At 39.9% G+C, this 18,212-nt stretch overlaps 3 protein-coding genes across 7 annotated transcripts in view; 2 read left to right on the forward strand and 1 right to left on the reverse strand.

Moving 5' to 3' along the window:
- Positions 1-18,212, forward strand: part of Rpl35a (ribosomal protein L35A) — a 168,803-nt gene that overhangs the window by 114,023 nt on the left and 36,568 nt on the right. Inside the window, exons 1-4 of one of the 3 annotated variants that reach the window (XM_076827213.1) lie at positions 7,210-7,334; positions 7,853-8,112; positions 8,188-8,346; positions 8,430-8,456. In XM_076827213.1, the coding sequence (XP_076683328.1) occupies positions 7,855-8,112; positions 8,188-8,346; positions 8,430-8,453 (441 nt within the window). In that variant the 5' untranslated portion in view covers positions 7,210-7,334; positions 7,853-7,854 and the 3' untranslated portion in view covers positions 8,454-8,456. Of the gene's footprint in view, positions 1-7,209; positions 7,335-7,852; positions 8,113-8,187; positions 8,347-8,429; positions 8,508-18,212 lie in introns of those variants that run through there. The other 2 variants (XM_076827211.1, XM_076827212.1) reach the window with 2 other exon arrangements.
- On the forward strand, positions 9,091-10,520 carry LOC143376647 (SPRY domain-containing protein 7). Its single transcript, XM_076827204.1, has 4 exons — positions 9,091-9,434; positions 9,685-9,962; positions 10,022-10,124; positions 10,202-10,520. Exons 1-4 carry the CDS (start codon positions 9,329-9,331, stop codon positions 10,297-10,299), a joined length of 585 nt encoding a protein of 194 aa, XP_076683319.1. The 5' UTR covers positions 9,091-9,328; the 3' UTR covers positions 10,300-10,520.
- On the reverse strand, positions 12,274-17,281 carry Hs6st (heparan sulfate 6-O-sulfotransferase). 3 transcript variants are annotated; one of them, XM_076827177.1, is made up of 5 exons: positions 16,713-17,280; positions 15,296-15,699; positions 14,717-14,896; positions 13,458-13,778; positions 12,274-13,318 (listed from the first exon to the last, which is right to left on the reverse strand). In XM_076827177.1, the coding sequence occupies exons 1-4, from the start codon at positions 17,263-17,265 to the stop codon at positions 13,461-13,463; spliced, it is 1,455 nt and encodes a 484-aa protein (XP_076683292.1). In that variant the 5' UTR covers positions 17,266-17,280; the 3' UTR covers positions 12,274-13,318; positions 13,458-13,460. The 3 variants fall into 3 exon arrangements, with proteins under 3 accessions (XP_076683292.1, XP_076683291.1, XP_076683293.1); XM_076827176.1 differs by lacking the exon at positions 12,274-13,318 and having other exon boundaries at positions 13,346-13,778; XM_076827178.1 differs by lacking the exons at positions 12,274-13,318; positions 14,717-14,896 and having other exon boundaries at positions 13,346-13,778; positions 16,713-17,281.

The raw sequence follows: 18,212 nt of genomic DNA on the forward strand, positions 1-18,212 counted from the left end.
GGGGGGCTGCCTTAATTGCCTCGACCGTGAAATGATTTCATTACAGGATCCTCGGAAACCTTTGGGGTGTAATTACTTGATAGCATTCAACCGTCCGGGTGAATTTACCCGTTTTGGGGATGCAGGCTAATTTCATTAAACGAATCCAGAAAGTTCACCCTAAATTGGTCATGGCGAAGTTTATCGCATTTTCGTGCGAAACGTGAAACTAAGTATTGTAATCCCCTCCATCTTCCCATCTCCAATGTTTTCAGAGTTACTTCCGAGTAAACGCTTTTTAATCGTCCAAGACTTTCGAGAGACTTTCAAATCCTCCTGTCGTGTAACGCGGAAAATACCTAAAGCATCGCTGGAAAAAAAAACACCCAAGCGTTCGCTATGCTCCCAGGAATTCCACCCATCGCCACTGGAACGGATGGGTGACGATCGAATTAAATCATCGTTCGTCGCGCGCCTCGAGCGCGTAACCAATCGAAGAAACTTTCCGCGCGAAAAGAGACTTCCTCTGTGAAACTTCGATCGTGCCCCGAACGCCGTGGAAAGGGGGGCCGGGGTGGTGGGAACGCACGTGGAAAAGGGTGAATTTTCTGTGGAAAGTTTGAGCGTAAGGATCTCTTACCGACGCTAAGGGGTGAAATATTGAATCTCTCGGGGGCAGAAAGAAATGTAACTCGCATTTTCTTTTTCGTACTTTCCTGGGCCGGGGGGTGGGGCGGCTTCTTCCGGTCTGTTCTCGCACACGTACAGAGAACTACGGCCCTATACGGATCGTGATGGTCCTCGTCATACGTGCTCGACATACTCCTCGAAAGTTTATGACAGCTGGTCCGTGTACCCACGGATAGTTTATCGATCTTGGCCACGATCGAGGCTAGATCGGGCCTCGGGTCTCTGGGAACGGATACGGAGATGCAACAGGGAGAGATATTTCGACGAAGGATTCTATCTTTTCGAGTTTCTTTGCCTTCCCTTGCTTGGGTACTCTGGTGCCTGACTTATCATCTAGTTTTCTCCTTATTTCCAAGAGTTTTCGTATAGAGAGCCTCGTGGCAATGAGTGTAAGATTATCTGGGCAATGGAGGTCCAGAGAAGAAGCGAAAGGAACTCAGTGAGAATTGGTTTGCAAACTAATTGAGGTTTTTTATGTAGAAATTATTCTATGATAGTCAATGGATTCCGTTACAGCTGTGTTTGAACGTTGTCTGTATTTTGTCTCGCGTTTCTTTTGTGTTCGAAGAAAACGTTGGACAAAGACCAGTTTTAGCATGCAGATGAAAGTGTAGAATGGGTAACACTGTGCTAGAAGTTGTTTAAGGAAACGACCTGATCAAGGAGATCTTAGTTGCGACGCTGAAGCAGACATGCCTGCCTGCAATATGAGAATTCTTTAAGTAACACGGCCGCTTCATAATAAAGTCATATCGAAGCCATTATCTCGTGGAGGAGCTTAGCTGCATAGCTTTTACGAACTTCTCCCGGGAGCTTTCGAGACAAGCGGAAGTGCCCATAAAGATGGATAGATAAAATTGTGATCTTACAAAGCCACGTCTACTTTCACGATGTATATAACGAGAACGTTGTAATTTACGATAAATTCGAGAAATGGGCGGAAAAATATCATCCCCTTTTCTACGTGTTACCCCAGTAGCAAAAACAGTGAAGATTTTACAGCAACAGTAGACTGGAGTAACCATAAGGATGTCGAGGAAGGAACAGGTTCGTATACCTACCACTGACTACTGATAAATAATCTGGAACGAAGTAATCTCATCCCCCCTTCTTGCCCCTCACTTTCTCATAACTTGAAAAGTAACGGAATACTCAGTCCTAAGGAAAGCTACACTCTCAGATACCTCAGCCCCCACCAGAGTTGAGCATTATTCGAATAAATTTTTATAATACAATTTTTTTTAATGAACATTTATTCGAATAAAAAGTTATTCCTTAGTCCCGAATAACTTCATTTTATTCGAAATTCTATTCGAATCTTATTGGAATAAACATTTATTGAAATAATTCCCAACTCGTCATTAATATACAATTTTTAAATAAAAATTTATTCGAATAAAAAATTATTCCTTTGTCTCGAATAGCTTCATTTTATTCGAAATCTTTATTCAAAGCTTATTCGAATAAAAATTTGTTCAAATAATGTTCAACTATGGCTCTTGACAACGTTTAAGTGAAAACGCAACCCCCAAGGAAAGTACACAACGACAGCCTTGTGTAACATCCTCCCCATCGATACACTTGGTGGAATACCCTACTAAAGCGTGACCAGAGCACCCAAAGGCACCCTGCGCGTCCACCCTTCTCGGTCAGAGGAACGGAGCCTCCCCCGAGGAGGACGGTCAAGATGGCGGTCGCGCGACACTGTGCCACCTCGAGATGGTGGAAAAGCGGCCGAGGTAGGACACGCAGATAAGTAGGTACATCTGGACCAGTTGGCCGGCCGCGTACATGTGAATGCCGTGAATGCTCGAGGCCCGACATCACGACGGTGTATTAGTACCGGTAATTCCGCCACGATGCACCGGACGTGGATCACGGCGGAAGATAGATGACATTGTTTCCTGCGTCCCAGGAGAGGCAGACAGAGGGGGTACTGGGACAAACAGACACAGAGAGAGAGAGAGAGAGAGAGAGGGGTGAGGGGGTTGAGAGACGAGAAGGCACAAAAGCACTTCAACGGAGAGAGAACAATCATCGAGGAACAGAGAGCAGCTCAATAGATTGAAAAGGGCGAAGCAGTGTTTGCGGAGGAACAGGGACGAACGAAGTGGCGGTGACAACGGGCCCGAGCGGAACGCGGAAAGAGGATGCGACCAAGTGTGCGCGGGAAGAGGAGGACGCAGCGATGGAACAAGGGGAGCCAGGGCGAAGAACTGAGAAAAACGCGCGGCAGGGATGAAGTTCCACGGGGGGAGTCGGTGAAAGGAGAAAGATTGTAGCCACCGAAGGGTTGGGTGGCGATCGTTCCGCCCTCCCCTCCTAGTCAAATTGTCATTTGCAGCGCCCCTAGGAGGCCGTCGCGGCGATGTGCTCGCGGGAGGGGGTTGGCGATGATAACAATGATAATGACGATGACGAGGACGGCTCGAATGACGGAGCTGCGGCGTCGGGGGTGCTACGCCTCGGGAAACAATGCTCGCTGAATTTCCGCTCCGATTATTCGGCGCCGCTGTAATGCGCAGAACCAGCGCCGAATCTGATACGCGAGCCTCGATGCAGCCTCGAATTTTGCGAACGTCTCCCGCGACCTGGGGTAGCGGTTATGTAAGTCGATGCTATTTAGGGTGACGTTAATCGGTGGGCTGCTTCGAGTGCTTCTCACGTGGGTAGTGATCGAGGGTGCGGGGAAATATTTGCAGTGAAAGTTGCCGCGAACTTTGTCGAGCCTTTTGAGAATCCTTGCGGCTCGAAGTTACAGCTCCAGTGTGCAATACGGCCCTTTAAAGCTACTTCTAATCGGTGCAACAGTGTTTAGTAGAGATAAGATGTTCATGGAATCAGTATCTGATACTGGCGATTATATTTAGTACGGTGGAACTTCCACCGAAGACTGACCAGTAGGGAATACAATGGAATACTCGGGATACGGTATCCCAGGATTCCGCGATCCCGACTGTTTTTTGCATTCCAAAAATCCCCGGATTTTATATAACTAATCTCGAAAATTTCGTGATTTTTTAAAAATGTGAATTACTTTATGAACACCTGAAAAATATAAAAATAAATCAACATAATCATTTCATAATAAAAAGGACAGTAATAATAATAATGATTTTTTTAAATAATAATATTAAGTCGCATATAACTAACTAAATTATATTTATTTTTACAATGATATTCTCACTGTTTCCTCGTTCGCATTTCCAGAAATCTTCATAATGACTTACTGATATTATCTACTTATTGAGGCTTTATTATTTTTATTGTTAAAAATGATTTAAGCTTATGTTCTAGACTAATAATAGAAAACAAGTTTAAATTACTGAAAAGTTCTATTCCCCAATCCCGGGAATAGTCCCGGAATCCCGAGATAGACTTTAAAAAATTCCGCAATCCCGGGATAGTAAATAATGACCGGGATTGTATTCCCTACTCACAAGCGGCCTTCAGAGTCACAACTACCCCAGTTGCCCAGATAACCCTACATCACGCGACGTCCCCATATCTTCCCACCGTTTTATATCGTAACAGAATTCGGCGGTCCCCATAGAGAAGCATAACCGGAACGTGACAGAAGGAGAAGAAGAATGGAGAGTACACCGTTCGCAAGGAAGCCCGCTCTTTACGAGCACGCCGCGTATTGTTCCCCCTCAGCAGATCCAAACTTTTTACGGCGAGCCAACGGGTAGTTATAACTCCCGATATAAAACGGCCGTTTATTTCTTCCAATAAATTTCGCGGGGTCCGAGGGGCAACTCCTCAAGGGATTCTCTCGATCCGTTTAATCGAATTTACAAGTGCTCCCGTTGGACTCCCTCTCAACAGGAGAGGGAGGAGGAAGTGGGAGACCCACGTTCTGGTGTGTCTCCCCCCTCGCAACCCTCCCCCCCCCGCTGCTTCCCTTTCTTGACACCTTTTCCCGCGCCCACGACGCTCTAACACCCTGGATATAATATTTTAGGATAAAACCCGTCTAGGGAAGAAATAAAATTGTGGAACGCCACCGGCCCGACCGGATTTATATCGCTCGCGGCTGGGTCAAGAACGAGATTTACGATCGGCACACCTCCCGCGGCGGCGATCTCGAGGATGACATTCAGAACGGCGCCGTGAATTATTGGAGAACGTACAAGCGAGTTTCTGTAAATTTCTTCGACGGCCCTGCGTCCGTGGCCGTGGTTAAACTGGCCGATAACTCGCCGGACTTCCTTGAGACCGTGTTAAATTGCAACTGGGGGTTGGATGTGATAATGGGGAAACTTTTTGGGGTTTATTCTGAGGTCGTGAGGGTTAGGGAACCGCCCCCTGAAGAATAACGCGGGTTCTCGGGGGTTGGGAATACATCAAGTACTTTGCTCAAGTTTTAACGCATGAATTTTTAAGCGAGCTTTTTTGGAAAACGAGTTTATTCGGGTGCTCGAGGTGTATTCTGGGCTGCCAAGTTTCGTCTGGGAAAATGAGATGCTGGATGTGTGGCTTTAACTTGGATTGTACATGTGGGAACGCCAGGGAAAGAGTGTAAGTAGTAGAGGATCGTACGTGGTCAGACACTGCGGAATAGCAATGATAGTGTATGTATTGGTGATGGAATTATTATTTGATGTACAGACTGTTCAGATTGGTGGAAACTGTGAGAGGATCGCCATAAGCAATCTTTCTACTTAAGACTCTTAAATTATACTGCAGTTTACTTTTAAAGAAGTCATTTGACTGTCCTTCCTCAACCATTATAAAAGACTTTCGTAAAAGAAAGTTGAAGGAAAAGTATGCAATTGTGTACCACTGATTCTTCTTCGAGATAAAAAGAATACATATAACACAGCAAGGTGTACAAAGTGTCAGGTAATTATCCTCTCAGCAGTAGCTTGGAGTGAGAAGTATCCTCAAATAAAATGAAAAGGCAAATGAAAAGAACATTTTACAACCGTTTTACTGCTGAGAAATTATGAAATCTTTGCCCTTTAAAGAGAGACTGAATAAATATCTCCCTACCGCGACTGTACAGTGCAGTGGAATGTAGTTTATTTAGCAACAGCGAAAAACACAAATACAAAATCGATAAATCGTTACGTGTATGATGCTTTTCCCACCCACTTGAAACGTTTCGCTCCATGTACCTACGTGTATGTGCAGTAAATTGGCCAGCTCGTACGTGCTAATTTCACTAGACAAAGCAGGCCGTGTTTGAAGCGTAGGTACGCGATACGCTTGACTTTAATCACGTAGAAAAATGTGAGCGTCCGAGAATGCCGCGCGGTAATATCTCATTTTCGCTTTGTGCTTGACAAAACGGAGCACGAGATCGACGAAAAACACGGAAATTGCGAGGAACTTTCAACGCCCCGTGAGAGCGTGAAAACGGAAACAACGAGCGGGACAATGCTTCCTCTGTCGCCGCGAAAAGGATCGTACACGTTTTCGCAGCTTTCCCGGACGCGATGCATTCGCTACTAGATATCGGTTAATTTGTGCTTCAATCTGTCTTGTATAGAGTGACTTGGAACGTGATAAAAAAAAGCAGAGGGACAAATTTCGAGACGCTTAGACATCGATTGTGCTGTAGAATTACTGTGACCCAAGATGGAATAAAACTTGTCCGTTTCGTTAATTGTAAAACCTTATGTGTACAGAATTTTTTATTTACCTAGATAATTATGATAGTGGAGATAAGAATTAAATTTTAATCCTTATATAATTTTATTCGATTCTAATGTGACTTTATGAAACATAATTAAGAATCTGGTTGGAAAATCAGAATCTAATATATCCTTAAAATTATACCATCATGATTGTCCATATTTCATAAATTTCATAGAAGCATATGGAAAATTTAGGAACAAGAAGTAAATTATACACAAGAAAATATAGAACAGAATGAGTGCAGAAGAATTTTATCGCATATAGAAAATGTTCCACATATATGCAAATGTATATCGGCTAAAATAATATCTCGTAATGAAATGGTGGAGTTATATATTTAATACTCTACATCATTCCTAGTGACAGTTACATTAATCATAAGTTTGTAAATGCAAAAGTTTATCTATTGTAAGTAATCTAAAGGAATGTTGCAATGATTCTAGAGGAAAGATTTGAATGAGACACCAGTTGCCGCCATAACAGTCACGTGTTAACCCTCTTTGAAAAGCCCGCGTAATCCTCGTCTACTATTCGCACAATATGTATCTTTTCGAATTTCAGCCGAATATACTGAGTTTACTCTGCACGCGATTCGAACAAGTACTTTTACGAATAATTGCACATGTAATACAGCATGTAAAGTCTGTCAAATTTATATACGAAGTTGAAATTTTGTTACTATACGATTGCAAATGTCGCGTCAAACATAGCTTCCCGGAATCTGTTTAAATTAATGAAAAACACGCATTTATGAAAATATTTATGAACAATCTGAGAGTATTATGATTCGGTTATATCAATTAATTTAATAAATATAAGGGAAAAAGGCGGGACTACGCATGAGATCGTACTGTGACGTCAGAGCTCTCAATGCCATCTGTAGTACCGCCTACAAAACATTTCCCGACGAAATAATCCTCAACCGATAATATCGCACGCGATATTATAATGCAAGGTGTTTTACGCCTCTACCGTAAGGGGGATACAGTTTCCTGTTTCTTTTAGTTCGTGATACACATCCGGTACGTCTTATGGTGTAGCGGTCCCGTATTTATTGCTTAAAATATATTAAATTAATTAAACCAACAAAATAATAATAGTCTTGGATTGTTCATAAGCGTTCCTTGATATCGCGTAATTAATATTATTCTCGTATTTCGCGTATTTTTCATTGATCCGATTGGATTACGGGGAGCTGTGTTACACACGACATTTGCAGCCGTATAACAACAAAAACGTGTGACCAGTAATGAAATTCTAATACGCTAACAATACCCTTTCCCCGCAAATTAGTGAGAAATACCGTGCTAAAAGTATCTCGTTTCATTGCCACAGTGGAATTCTGTTTAATTGCTATTGTAATTCGAATGCCGCTGTGGCATAACCTGAAGTAGTCCGTTAGGTTCAGAGTTGGTTTAATAACTTTATCATATCGGCTTGTGTTTTTCCCTCGAGACTGTGCCTTTTGAATATCCGAATCTACCCTAATGTACAAAAGTGTGAAAATATGTGCCGTCTAAAATCTAACTTACATGTTTAGAAATGGCAGACGCACCTGCTGAACCGAAAGCCAAAACAAAACCGACCAAGAAGCCGAAGGAAAAGCCCGTGGCAGATGTTCCTTTAAAGAAACGACCCTTCAAAAGGCACGGGCGTCTGTATGCTAAGGCCATTTTCTCCGGTTACAAACGCGGCTTGCGTAACCAACATGAACACACAGCTTTGCTTAAAGTTGACGGAGCAAAGAGCATACGTGACTCCGATTTCTACGTAGGAAAACGATGCGTTTATGTATATAAGGTAGTGTCCTTTGTTAATACATAAATTAAATATTGGTGTCACGGTGTGTTTGCTAATTACTGTGTTTCTTTATAGGCAAAGAATAAGACACCTGTTCCTGGCAAGAAAGGCAGGAAAACAAAAGTCAGAGCTATTTGGGGTAAGGTAACTCGACCTCATGGAACCAGCGGTTCGGTGCGTGCTAAGTTTAAGAGGAATCTACCAGCTAAGGCAATGGGCCACCGTATTAGGATTGTAAGTTGTTCGATAAAACATTGTACAGTATCCTCCTGCACGATATGTATACATATATTTAAGTGTTTTTATTTTTGTTACAGATGCTGTATCCTAGTCGGATATAAATCTTTCTTGTATAAAATAAGCGAATAAATACCACTTTGGTACTAAATTCAAAAGTTTCTATTTTCTTTCCTGACTATACAACAATCCATGTTTACGTACACTATACAGTTTCATATGAATTTGAGGGGATTAATAAATTTTCGAAGAGTGTCATAAACTTAATGAAAGTTTACTTATTTAATATCCGTGCCCCGAATTTCATTCGTATGAAGTATAATAGCAACTAATATAAAACCACAATTTGGCGCTTCGGTTAAATATAACCTCACTTTACAGAGATTAAGTATTGCTAAATACGTATTTTGATACGATGTTGTAAAGTTAAATAAAGTTATGCGATATGTCAAGCTGAAGTAAAAATTACATCTATTTGTTATAAGTTTATTTATTCGTTTAATAATCATTTGAATACATAAGAACCTAACCTTAGGACCGAACGTCCCAAACGTAACCTTAAAATTGATACAGCCGAAATATAATAGACATTACACTTTCTTCAGCGTAAATGCTTCAAATCCGAGAGAAATATGTGCACGAGAAGTTCCACGGTAAATACTATTATAATATTTCTGAATACTGAAGAAATTTTTAATATCGATTATATGGGAAATCGAAAGGAAGCCATTTTCTGACAAGGATGAACAGCAACCCACACAGACGCTAAACTCTACACACGTCTAAATGCACGCAGCATCATAACTATCGTATACATAGAAGTGGCATAGTGATTACGTTTTTCGTGCAATAGAAGTATATCTATTTGTGTACCGTTGCATGTTTATTTTGCGGGAGAAAAAGAGATTTTTCTCCTGTAAGCGACAGGATGCCGCGTTTGCCCGTTTAAATAGAACGTAAAGAGTATCGAACGAGGACGATGATGTTTTGCTGTTTGAGAAATTGTTTTGACGGCTTCGGCTTTGCCACAGCTCATACGCCGAAGAGAGAACCGAATCCTATAGCTTTAGATACATCTTTCATGGGTAATTTTAACATTTACGATCGGACTAACGTCTAACGATATTTCAAAAAACGCCATCCGTATCACTATCATCGAGTTTGCATAAAATTTCATTACGTGTCTGTAAGAGACAGGGATGTGCGTCGAGTGTTGCTGATAACATATTCCTATCAGGATAGAACTTCCGCTTTTACGGCTTTTAAGAATAGCTCTAAAGAATGCAATGTTCTCGAGGCATAACAATGTTTATGGATATTGTCAAATTGATGCAGGGCACGAAGTTGTGATAGTAAAGAATGGTCTAAGAGTGTGTGGTCGCGGTGGTGCCTTAACGAATGCCCCCCTTGCCCAGAGTAAAAGTTATTTTGAAGTTAAAATACAACAAGGAGGCATATGGGCGGTCGGATTGGCGACGAGATCCACGGATCTGAATATCGCTACCGGGGGAAATGACACTGAGAGTTGGGCTCTTAATTCCGATGGTATCATAAGGCATAATCAACAAGAAGTGCATAAAGTTCAGAGCGCAGTCCAAGAAGGAGATATTATAGTGAGTAGGATCTGCGCAGAAAGTATATAGCGGCGAAGTAACCAGCTTTCGTTTCTCAGGGTGTGTCTTACGACCACGTAGAACTTAATTTCTATTTAAACGGGAAGTCAGTGGATGCCCCAGTGATGGGCATAAAAGGAACTATATATCCAGTACTTTATGGTAATTCTTTCACGAGTCTAAAAATCCTATGATTTGGTAATGTTTTAGCTTGTGAAACGATTGATTTCTCTTTATAGTGGACGATGGGGCCATTTTAGATTTAATTCTGGACAATTTTGCCCATTCTCCGCCTGCAGGTTTCGAAAAGATAATGTTAGAGCAGTCTTTGCTTTAGCGATACGAACTAACATGACGCAGTCGATCTCTCCAGAGGTTGACAACGTCCGAGTACTTTACTCCCATCCTCTATTTGTCTAACATCAAAATACAGAGTCATAAGCTATTCTAATGTAAACAGAAAGTCTTAAGATATAATTCTATAAATAAGAAATTCTTTTAATAATAATGTATAAATATATTTAATTAGCAATTGCAAAATAAACATTTTAATTTCTACCTTCTCTTTTTTTTTCATTCGATTGCACACCTTTATTCACAATAATTGCTTTAAATATATTAAAACAAAGGACACAGAATTTTTTGGAGTAATTTGTGACTGTTCTCGTCCGATCATGGTATGTCTTAAAATAATTAAATACTTTCCTTTGTATAATTATTTAATAATCAAATAACATAATTTTAAATATGTGTACAACTTACATATAATATTTTTATATATAATATATATATATATATTTGTGTATTTATATACGTCTGTATAAGATTGTATATAATGTATACACAACAATTTATTGTTCCTTAATTAATGGTATGGTATGTACACTGGCTTATGTAAGGTACCAATGGCTTTTAGGCCTATATTTTGCTTTATTAGGCTACTGTCATGGCTTTTCGTTTTAATTTCTTTCATAACTTAGTTCCGTGATAAGAATGTTATATTACACATTAAAGCTAATCTCTCATTCATGCTGGTTCGATGAATATATGCAATGTTTTTACAGCGCAGATAATGCAAATACTCCAGTGTATCTAATGACCCATAATCGCTTACGAACATTCCTTTACGCACTACACACGCAACCACTTACCCATACATATGATGAAAAAAAAAAAATTGGCAGAGAAACGTAGCAATTACCGAAACCTAAGAACTTGATAAAGTAGTAGGTACTACCACTAATCGTGTCGCAATTATAAATTTTAAAATACTGCACAACCTGTGGGATTTAAGTTCCACCATTCTCCAAGTATTTCGAGGGTGTTAACAAACGGCAAAGGTAAATACGCGGCAACTGTAGTACATCGCTAAAAATCTATTTCAGTGTATCAATTTCTTAAAAGGTTGTTCTTCCCCTTTTTTTCATTCAGTAGATGCTCCTAATTATTGTAATTATTGTACCTATATTTCCAGTGAAAAGATCTCGAGACACATCTTCCCACTTATATGTAGCAATTTTAACAATTGCTTCCTTTACGAACATATAAAAAGTTTTTTCTTTACAATTGCTTACAGCAAGCTCTCTGCACCCTTGTAAAAACTTATTAAATCTTTGGTCCTTAACGTTACGTTTAAATAATAGTTATTATCCACAATATTGAATGCTTAGTATTACATATGCTGACAAACACATCATTTGCAAGTTACTGATTTGTGCATGACAGTAGCTACGAGTTAATCTTTGCTAACATCTCGTATATATCGAGAAACAAATCTTTCTCCCTCAAAGTCAAGTTGACACCGACACCTTACGATCCAATACAGATTCTCATTAATTGACGAAATGTGAGCAAATATTACCAGTTACTATCTTAAGATATCCAACGGAATATTTTATATAGGCCAGAAAAATTCGAAACTCAAGAACAGTCGATCGACAAAAGTGATTTACGTTTATACGAGCGTAAATCATTTATAATGGCAAGCCTATGAAACAGATTCGTTTGTTTTGTATGGCTCATGGCACTCATTTCATGATATGACTTATAACGTAAGCATAGTAATCACATAGAAGATCAATAGCATGTTAAAGAGAGCATTTGCATTTTGTTTCTTTTTAACATTACAATGTTAATAGGTAGATATAGTATACATATAATATATATATATATATAAGATATATTACATTTATCTCATGACTGAATGATATGAAATATTTATAATGGTAACCCATTGAGTCTTATTGCACATGCAATTCTAACACATTAAACAACTACGTAATCCTTTTAACTTAACACGACTCGCGTCCTCCTTAATGTAGCACTGGTTGATTTATGAATTTAAAATAACAAATTACACGAGCTATAAATCCGATATCTTATCGAACCGTTTAAATGAATTTAGTAACTTCAACGGTACCTAAATGCACATTGAAGCGAGACGATCTTTGTAAACTGTTACATTGTTAAATAATCAGTATCTAATATTAGACACATTTATCCAATGTAAGACCCAGACCACTCATTCGCACATTCACATGAACATTTTATCACTTAGACTATACAGATCGCTTTTATTAAACCTAATACCACTTTGTTTAAGTAACACTGCAAATAATTCTATTGAAAAATATATGTTTTCAGATATATTTACAAAATTAATTTGCAACATTTATCCTTCCATTGAAGACCACTATAAATAGAGATTTTTTTATACATGCTGCATATTTATGTTACGTTCTTACGTTATCTCCTTCGTGTGCTTTCTAGGAATATAGATCGCAAAGAAAGTAAAGAAAATTTATAACGTAGCGTTTCGTTTAATGCACATTAGAAACTTTAGTTGTAAACCTATCAATGTAATTTATATCGCGTTTGAGAGAGTGCTAAAAGAAACGCATTTAAAGTAATGAGTATCACGTGATATACTAAACGTTTATATTTTAGAAGAGAACGTTGATATTAATATTCTTTTAACTCTATTAAATTTCACCGATATAAAAATGCATTCAAGAGATAGATCCTTGACTCGTAACATTCAGAAGTAGCATTTCTTAATATTGACTTTTCGACGTACATAAAACAAGATCTACTTGCAAGTTACTATAGTGTAGAAAATAAACACGTTATCAAACTTTAAGCTTAAACTTAGCGTTACAAGCAAAGTTGCATCGAATGGAAGAACGTTTATAGATAATTTACGAATATTATAAAAATCATAGAAAATTTGTGTAATTAGTTCATATACATTTTTATATATAGCTATTGAAAGAGGATTACACCAAAATCCTCTGAGCTCTCTTTGGTCTTATCCGAGTTAATTTCTATAACACTTTTGGTAAGAATCATGCAGACGTCTGCATAAAATAATTCTATGTAAAACATTTCTTTTTTTCTTTCAAGGATGATTCCCTGAGATGCTCAGATTCAGAGCAACTTTATTTGCTTAGCTATGAATGCAAAGCATCAATTAACATCTATTTATAACGTACTTACATATCATTCAACATCTGTAGTATCTTCGATAACAGAATCCCAATTGAATTCTGTCGCGCTCTGCCTCGAGGGTAGCTCTCCAAGGTGTTGAAATCGTTGTACAAAATATGGATCACGATCTCTAAGTCGTTTGAATCTTTGAAACGCAAGACTCTTCGCAAATTCATAGAGCTCTAGATCCAGTCTATTAAGCCTACGTACAGCGTCTAGCTGTTCCGCACTGAGAGTTGCCATTGTGGCGGCACTCAGAGTTGCGTTGTGTTGCTCAAACGCAACAGCAAACCTCATTCCAAACGTTTCCTCAAAGGAATACTGCCCCACCTATTTGATTTTACATGAATCTTGTCAGATTTATGCATAATATAGAGGCCACGAAAAAAACAAAATAATAGAGCTCGTAATATCGTAGAACTTTAAAATGCAAAATATGTGTTTGATAATATGTCTAATAAGAACAGTGTATAATCTACAACCCTTTCTCTATCAGAGTAAAGAGCACAATAATAAACAATTGCTTGGATCGCATAAATCATATCTATTCATAAAGCCATTAGTTTTTCATACATGCAGTGATGCATCAAGGACAATGATGTCTAACGATAAGTCTAAGAGTTATGTATTGCAAAAAAAGGGTTGAAGCTTGGACAAGAATATGATCTATTAAACATAAGAACGCGGCAAGGGACGTTAGTTTATGTAAGAGTGACCCTGTGGGCTTTCAACACTCTAGACTCTGCCCTTAGATGCCTCATTAATCTGATTGCAAATAATGTCTTGTTTTCTATTAACAAACTTTGATGTTCAATTTTAGTAAAAAGAATGTTAATCCTCTTATATTCCGTGAAGCGGAGGAGAAATCTGAATTGCCCAGTAAAATTAGAAGCGCGGCATGTTCACGGAATATTTATCGTTCACGGAATATTTATCCTTCGCGTATGGTGGGTAAGACAAATATTTACATCAAGAGCTACTCTCTAACAGATGATTCCAGGGTGAAATGTAAAATACCGTGTTACTACAACTAACTTAAGCAAGCTAGAATTCAAACTAATCTCATTAGAAACTGAAGCGACACGGAAATTGAAAAGATTGTTGATATGTAAAAATATGTAAAGATATAATTTAACATACAATATGCGGGAACGCGATTAACGGGACTAAATTCTCTTTTCATGAGGAAATGGAAGGTATTAGAAGAATGAATAATAATGCGACCATGCAAACATGCAATTTCAATACAAAAAAAAATTAGTTCTTACTTTTTGGTATTCGGTCAACATGAAGAAAGGCATGAATTGTAAATTGTGTTTAGCGCTAGCCAACATGAGACGATCTCTCTCCAAGCTGCTGAGCGTAGAATTGTAACAACCAACAATTGATAGATCAGCCAACATTCTGGTTTGGCGATTACTTGCCAAATTATATGGGCACGCCATAAACTACATAAATTACAATATCGTTTATCAAACAGATTTGAATTCATACTTGTACATAGAATTTTTATCTAATTCTATCACATGGCTTTGCTGTTTTTAAGTATAAGAAATTTTGGTATATAAATCTAATTAAGGAGACTCGTTTGTAATTTGAAATTTTTGTAGCAACAAAGCACCCTGCTGTTTTAGTGAGAAGAATTGCATCAACATGAGGTAGGAAACGAGGAAGTCTTAAGATAAGGGGAAATGCTTATCTTAATGTGGTTCTAAATATGAAAGCCTTTCAGATAACATAGTCAATGGTGTACTCATGAAAGAAGTCAGTTTTATGAATTTATGAGAGTACTAAGATACAAATATCGTTCTGAAATACTGGTGCTAAGATTTACGATACAACGGTACCTGTTCTAAAGAGACTCCTTGCCAACTGGATCCCGTATAGCATTGCGGTATATTCGCCTGCGTCCCTCCGCACCAGTGACGGGCCCCTCTCCATGTCGCGCCCCTTTGTACATGTCTGAATTCAGACAGGTATCGTGCGACGGGATCTCTTATTATAGTTATATAAAAGTATCTACGCTTTATCCCATCCCCTTCGATTTTATTTAATTCAGTATGAACACAGCTAGTCAATTCTGTCCAGTCAGCGTGCAGACCGCACTTCCAACCAGTCGAGTATCGCGAGAAGAGCCAGTTTTCATTGCGATTTGGACGGAAACAAAAACAACGCTTGCGCCTTCTTTGACAAGAACACGGTCTCTGCAGATCCAGATCTCTAACTAAATGTTTCCCGAATAACGTTCCTCCTGCAACAGAAAAAAAAAAGAGAATGCCTCTTGCGTGGAAGCCACTATTCGCCACAGATGTCCTCTATAATGTTTCCTCGAGGATATCATTATACACGGTGCTTTTTACAAATGTCTCCTTCACGCATACTAATGGTTCGCACGATCTTAAAAAAAAATCTAGGGTCTGAGGTCAGATATGATCAGTGGCAAGTAATACATTAAGCGTGCTTTTATGACTTGTATCTTCCATTAACATGCATCACGATGAAGGAAACATTATGGGAAGCATGTACATAAAAAATAAGAAGGAAACAGGGATATGCATGCATAGCATATGAAATGAGACAACATCCCTGAATTGCTCTTTCTCTTTCTAAGATAGGGCTTGGAGGTTTCACGGTGCCTGATGAATAATGCAAAGATTCAGTTGTACAATGGTCAGAAGGGGTGTCGCATTGTTTTTATTCAGCCGTAGGATTGCATGGCATTCATCCAAAGAAATGTAAGTACAAAGTCAACCACAAATGTGTTATGCAGACATTTTATGATCTGCAAACAGTCTGGCTCATTTGCACACAACGTTATAACTTATACAGCCCGTTTCAAGACCATAGCCACCGGCTTGAATGATCCATTGAACTCGTGACACGGGAATAAAAGAGTCCCGCTACTCTGCTCTGAAACACCCACCACAGCGGGACGCTTTTAATTTCCTTATCCCGCAAATGTCTTGCGTAACTTACAAGTGTTACTTATATAAGCATTTTATCAACATCCTCTAATGAACTCGTACTCGAATAAGAACTGCGTCGGGAGGAAGATAGTTTGTGATATCGTAGAGAAGAATTTAACTCTGTCAGAAAGAAAGTAGCAATCGTTGGACCAAGCCCGTATAGGGGAGTGTTGATTCAATGAAATCATTGATTATACATTGCGCAGCGTCCTCCTGCCCTTCATGAATTAAATGAAAATATTCTTAACGGTGAGAGCCAGAAGGGACCCAAACATCTGCACGGAGCAGCTCGACTCACCAGTCTTCTGAATGTGTAGGAAAACGATGACATCGTGCGCGTTGATATCAAACTGGAAGGTATCGTTGGTGAACACGTCGTCGTAGCCAAGGCTCCCCTGTATGCTCTGCAGTCTAAATGCAGGATGCACCGAGAGCAGGCCATTTTTGTCGAGCTCGACGGAGACGGAAGACAGGCCGGAGCCGGGGCCTGCGGACAGGCCCTCGGACAGCCTCACGGACTCCTTGATCTCGCGGCTCGTCAGGGCGCACACATGATCCGGGCAAAAGTAACCGAGATAAATGATGCTGGTGAGCGCGAGAAACAAGCAGATCCCTACGACGCCACGCAACCGAGTCCTCCGCGCTCGCGACTCCATCGTCGCGGTCCTCTCGCATAAATCGTCCTGTACAAGGACCGAGAGTTCGCTAACGCCTTCTTCGCCTGAGCGTTTGCCCATTATCGTGCCCCATGTTTTTTTCCACCACTGGACACACACGGTGCACCGTTCGCCGAGACGGCCTGACCAAAACTGCGCTCCCAGCAAACGTCGGCCATAACGGATACCTCTCATCCCCACCGCTGCCCTCCTGCGCGCCGCGGTCGCGCGCACTCTTGCGGCCATTGTGCCTGGTGTTCGTCAGTTAAGCAGGGTTGCTTGACAACATTATGCAGGACCACTTTGTTAGCGGAGGGAGAACACCTACAGGAGTGGTGGCGCTCGTAAAATCGCTGATTTTGGGAATTTCGCGATTTTCAACCTTATTCTGGGATCTTTAAGCATTCGTAACTCAGAGCAACCGAGTAAGTTAACCGATTTTTATGAATTTTTCGGCATGCATACTACTTACTCGAATCTACTAACGGGTTTTTTGAATTTTCACACAAACACACAAACATATTCTAAAGTGTTGTCTTTCGGCATTACGATCTCTTTACCTAAACGGTATACTTGTGCGACGGCTCGGTGTCTAAAACGTATCGTGAGAACCTAAGAGTACTCGATCTACGGATTCCAACTCTTCTGCGTCCTCATGCTCAGACCGTCACAGGTGCGCGAAGGAGTTTATTTAAAAATGCCGAGTTACATGGCGCACATAATGTATACACCTAAATACGTGTATATACGCACGCGCGAATCACGCCGCGTTTATTTTAAGTAACGGTTTTGTCGTTTTTCCGGAACAGGAATTTGGAGAATGTTTCTTTTACGGGGACGAAGAGACCGCGGCCGGGTGCGGCGGCTTTTGCGCGAAACCGATTTTAACTTGCCGATGCTGATATGTCGCGCAAATTGTAATGTTTCAAAGCTATTTGATTGTTTTGTGAGCAAACGCAACCTTTTGTTGCAGTGGGACGCATTTGGCAACTATTTGAACATTGCTGTAAAGGATTCTCAGTCCAGAGAATGCGCGGGATTCAAAGTTTGAATTCGAATAGCCTTACCAATTTTGTCCGTTTCTATCTCGTTTATTTTGAATTGCTTTTCGGTGCTCTAGCTTTTAAAATATAATGAGAGAT

Source organism: Andrena cerasifolii, chromosome 14 (genome assembly GCF_050908995.1).
Source record: "Andrena cerasifolii isolate SP2316 chromosome 14, iyAndCera1_principal, whole genome shotgun sequence".
NCBI classification, from domain to species: Eukaryota; Metazoa; Arthropoda; class Insecta; order Hymenoptera; family Andrenidae; genus Andrena; species Andrena cerasifolii.

What these genes read in the sequence shown, in the direction of transcription:
- LOC143376647 (XM_076827204.1), top strand. Translation starts at nt 9,329, where the DNA reads ATGATGTTTTGCTGTTTGAGAAATTGTTTTGACGGCTTCGGCTTTGCC. An exon ending in TTTAGATACATCTTTCATGG is followed by an intron (nt 9,435 to 9,684) that starts GTAATTTTAACA and finishes AAATTGATGCAG; the next exon opens with GGCACGAAGTTGTGATAGTA. An exon ending in TATATATCCAGTACTTTATG is followed by an intron (nt 10,125 to 10,201) that starts GTAATTCTTTCA and finishes TTCTCTTTATAG; the next exon opens with TGGACGATGGGGCCATTTTA.
- Hs6st (XM_076827177.1), bottom strand. Translation starts at nt 17,265, where the DNA reads ATGAGAGGTATCCGTTATGGCCGACGTTTGCTGGGAGCGCAGTTTTGG. An exon ending in AAGGAGTCTCTTTAGAACAG is followed by an intron (nt 14,897 to 15,295) that starts GTACCGTTGTAT and finishes TAATTTATGTAG; the next exon opens with TTTATGGCGTGCCCATATAA. An exon ending in TGTTGACCGAATACCAAAAA is followed by an intron (nt 13,779 to 14,716) that starts GTAAGAACTAAT and finishes AAAATCAAATAG; the next exon opens with GTGGGGCAGTATTCCTTTGA.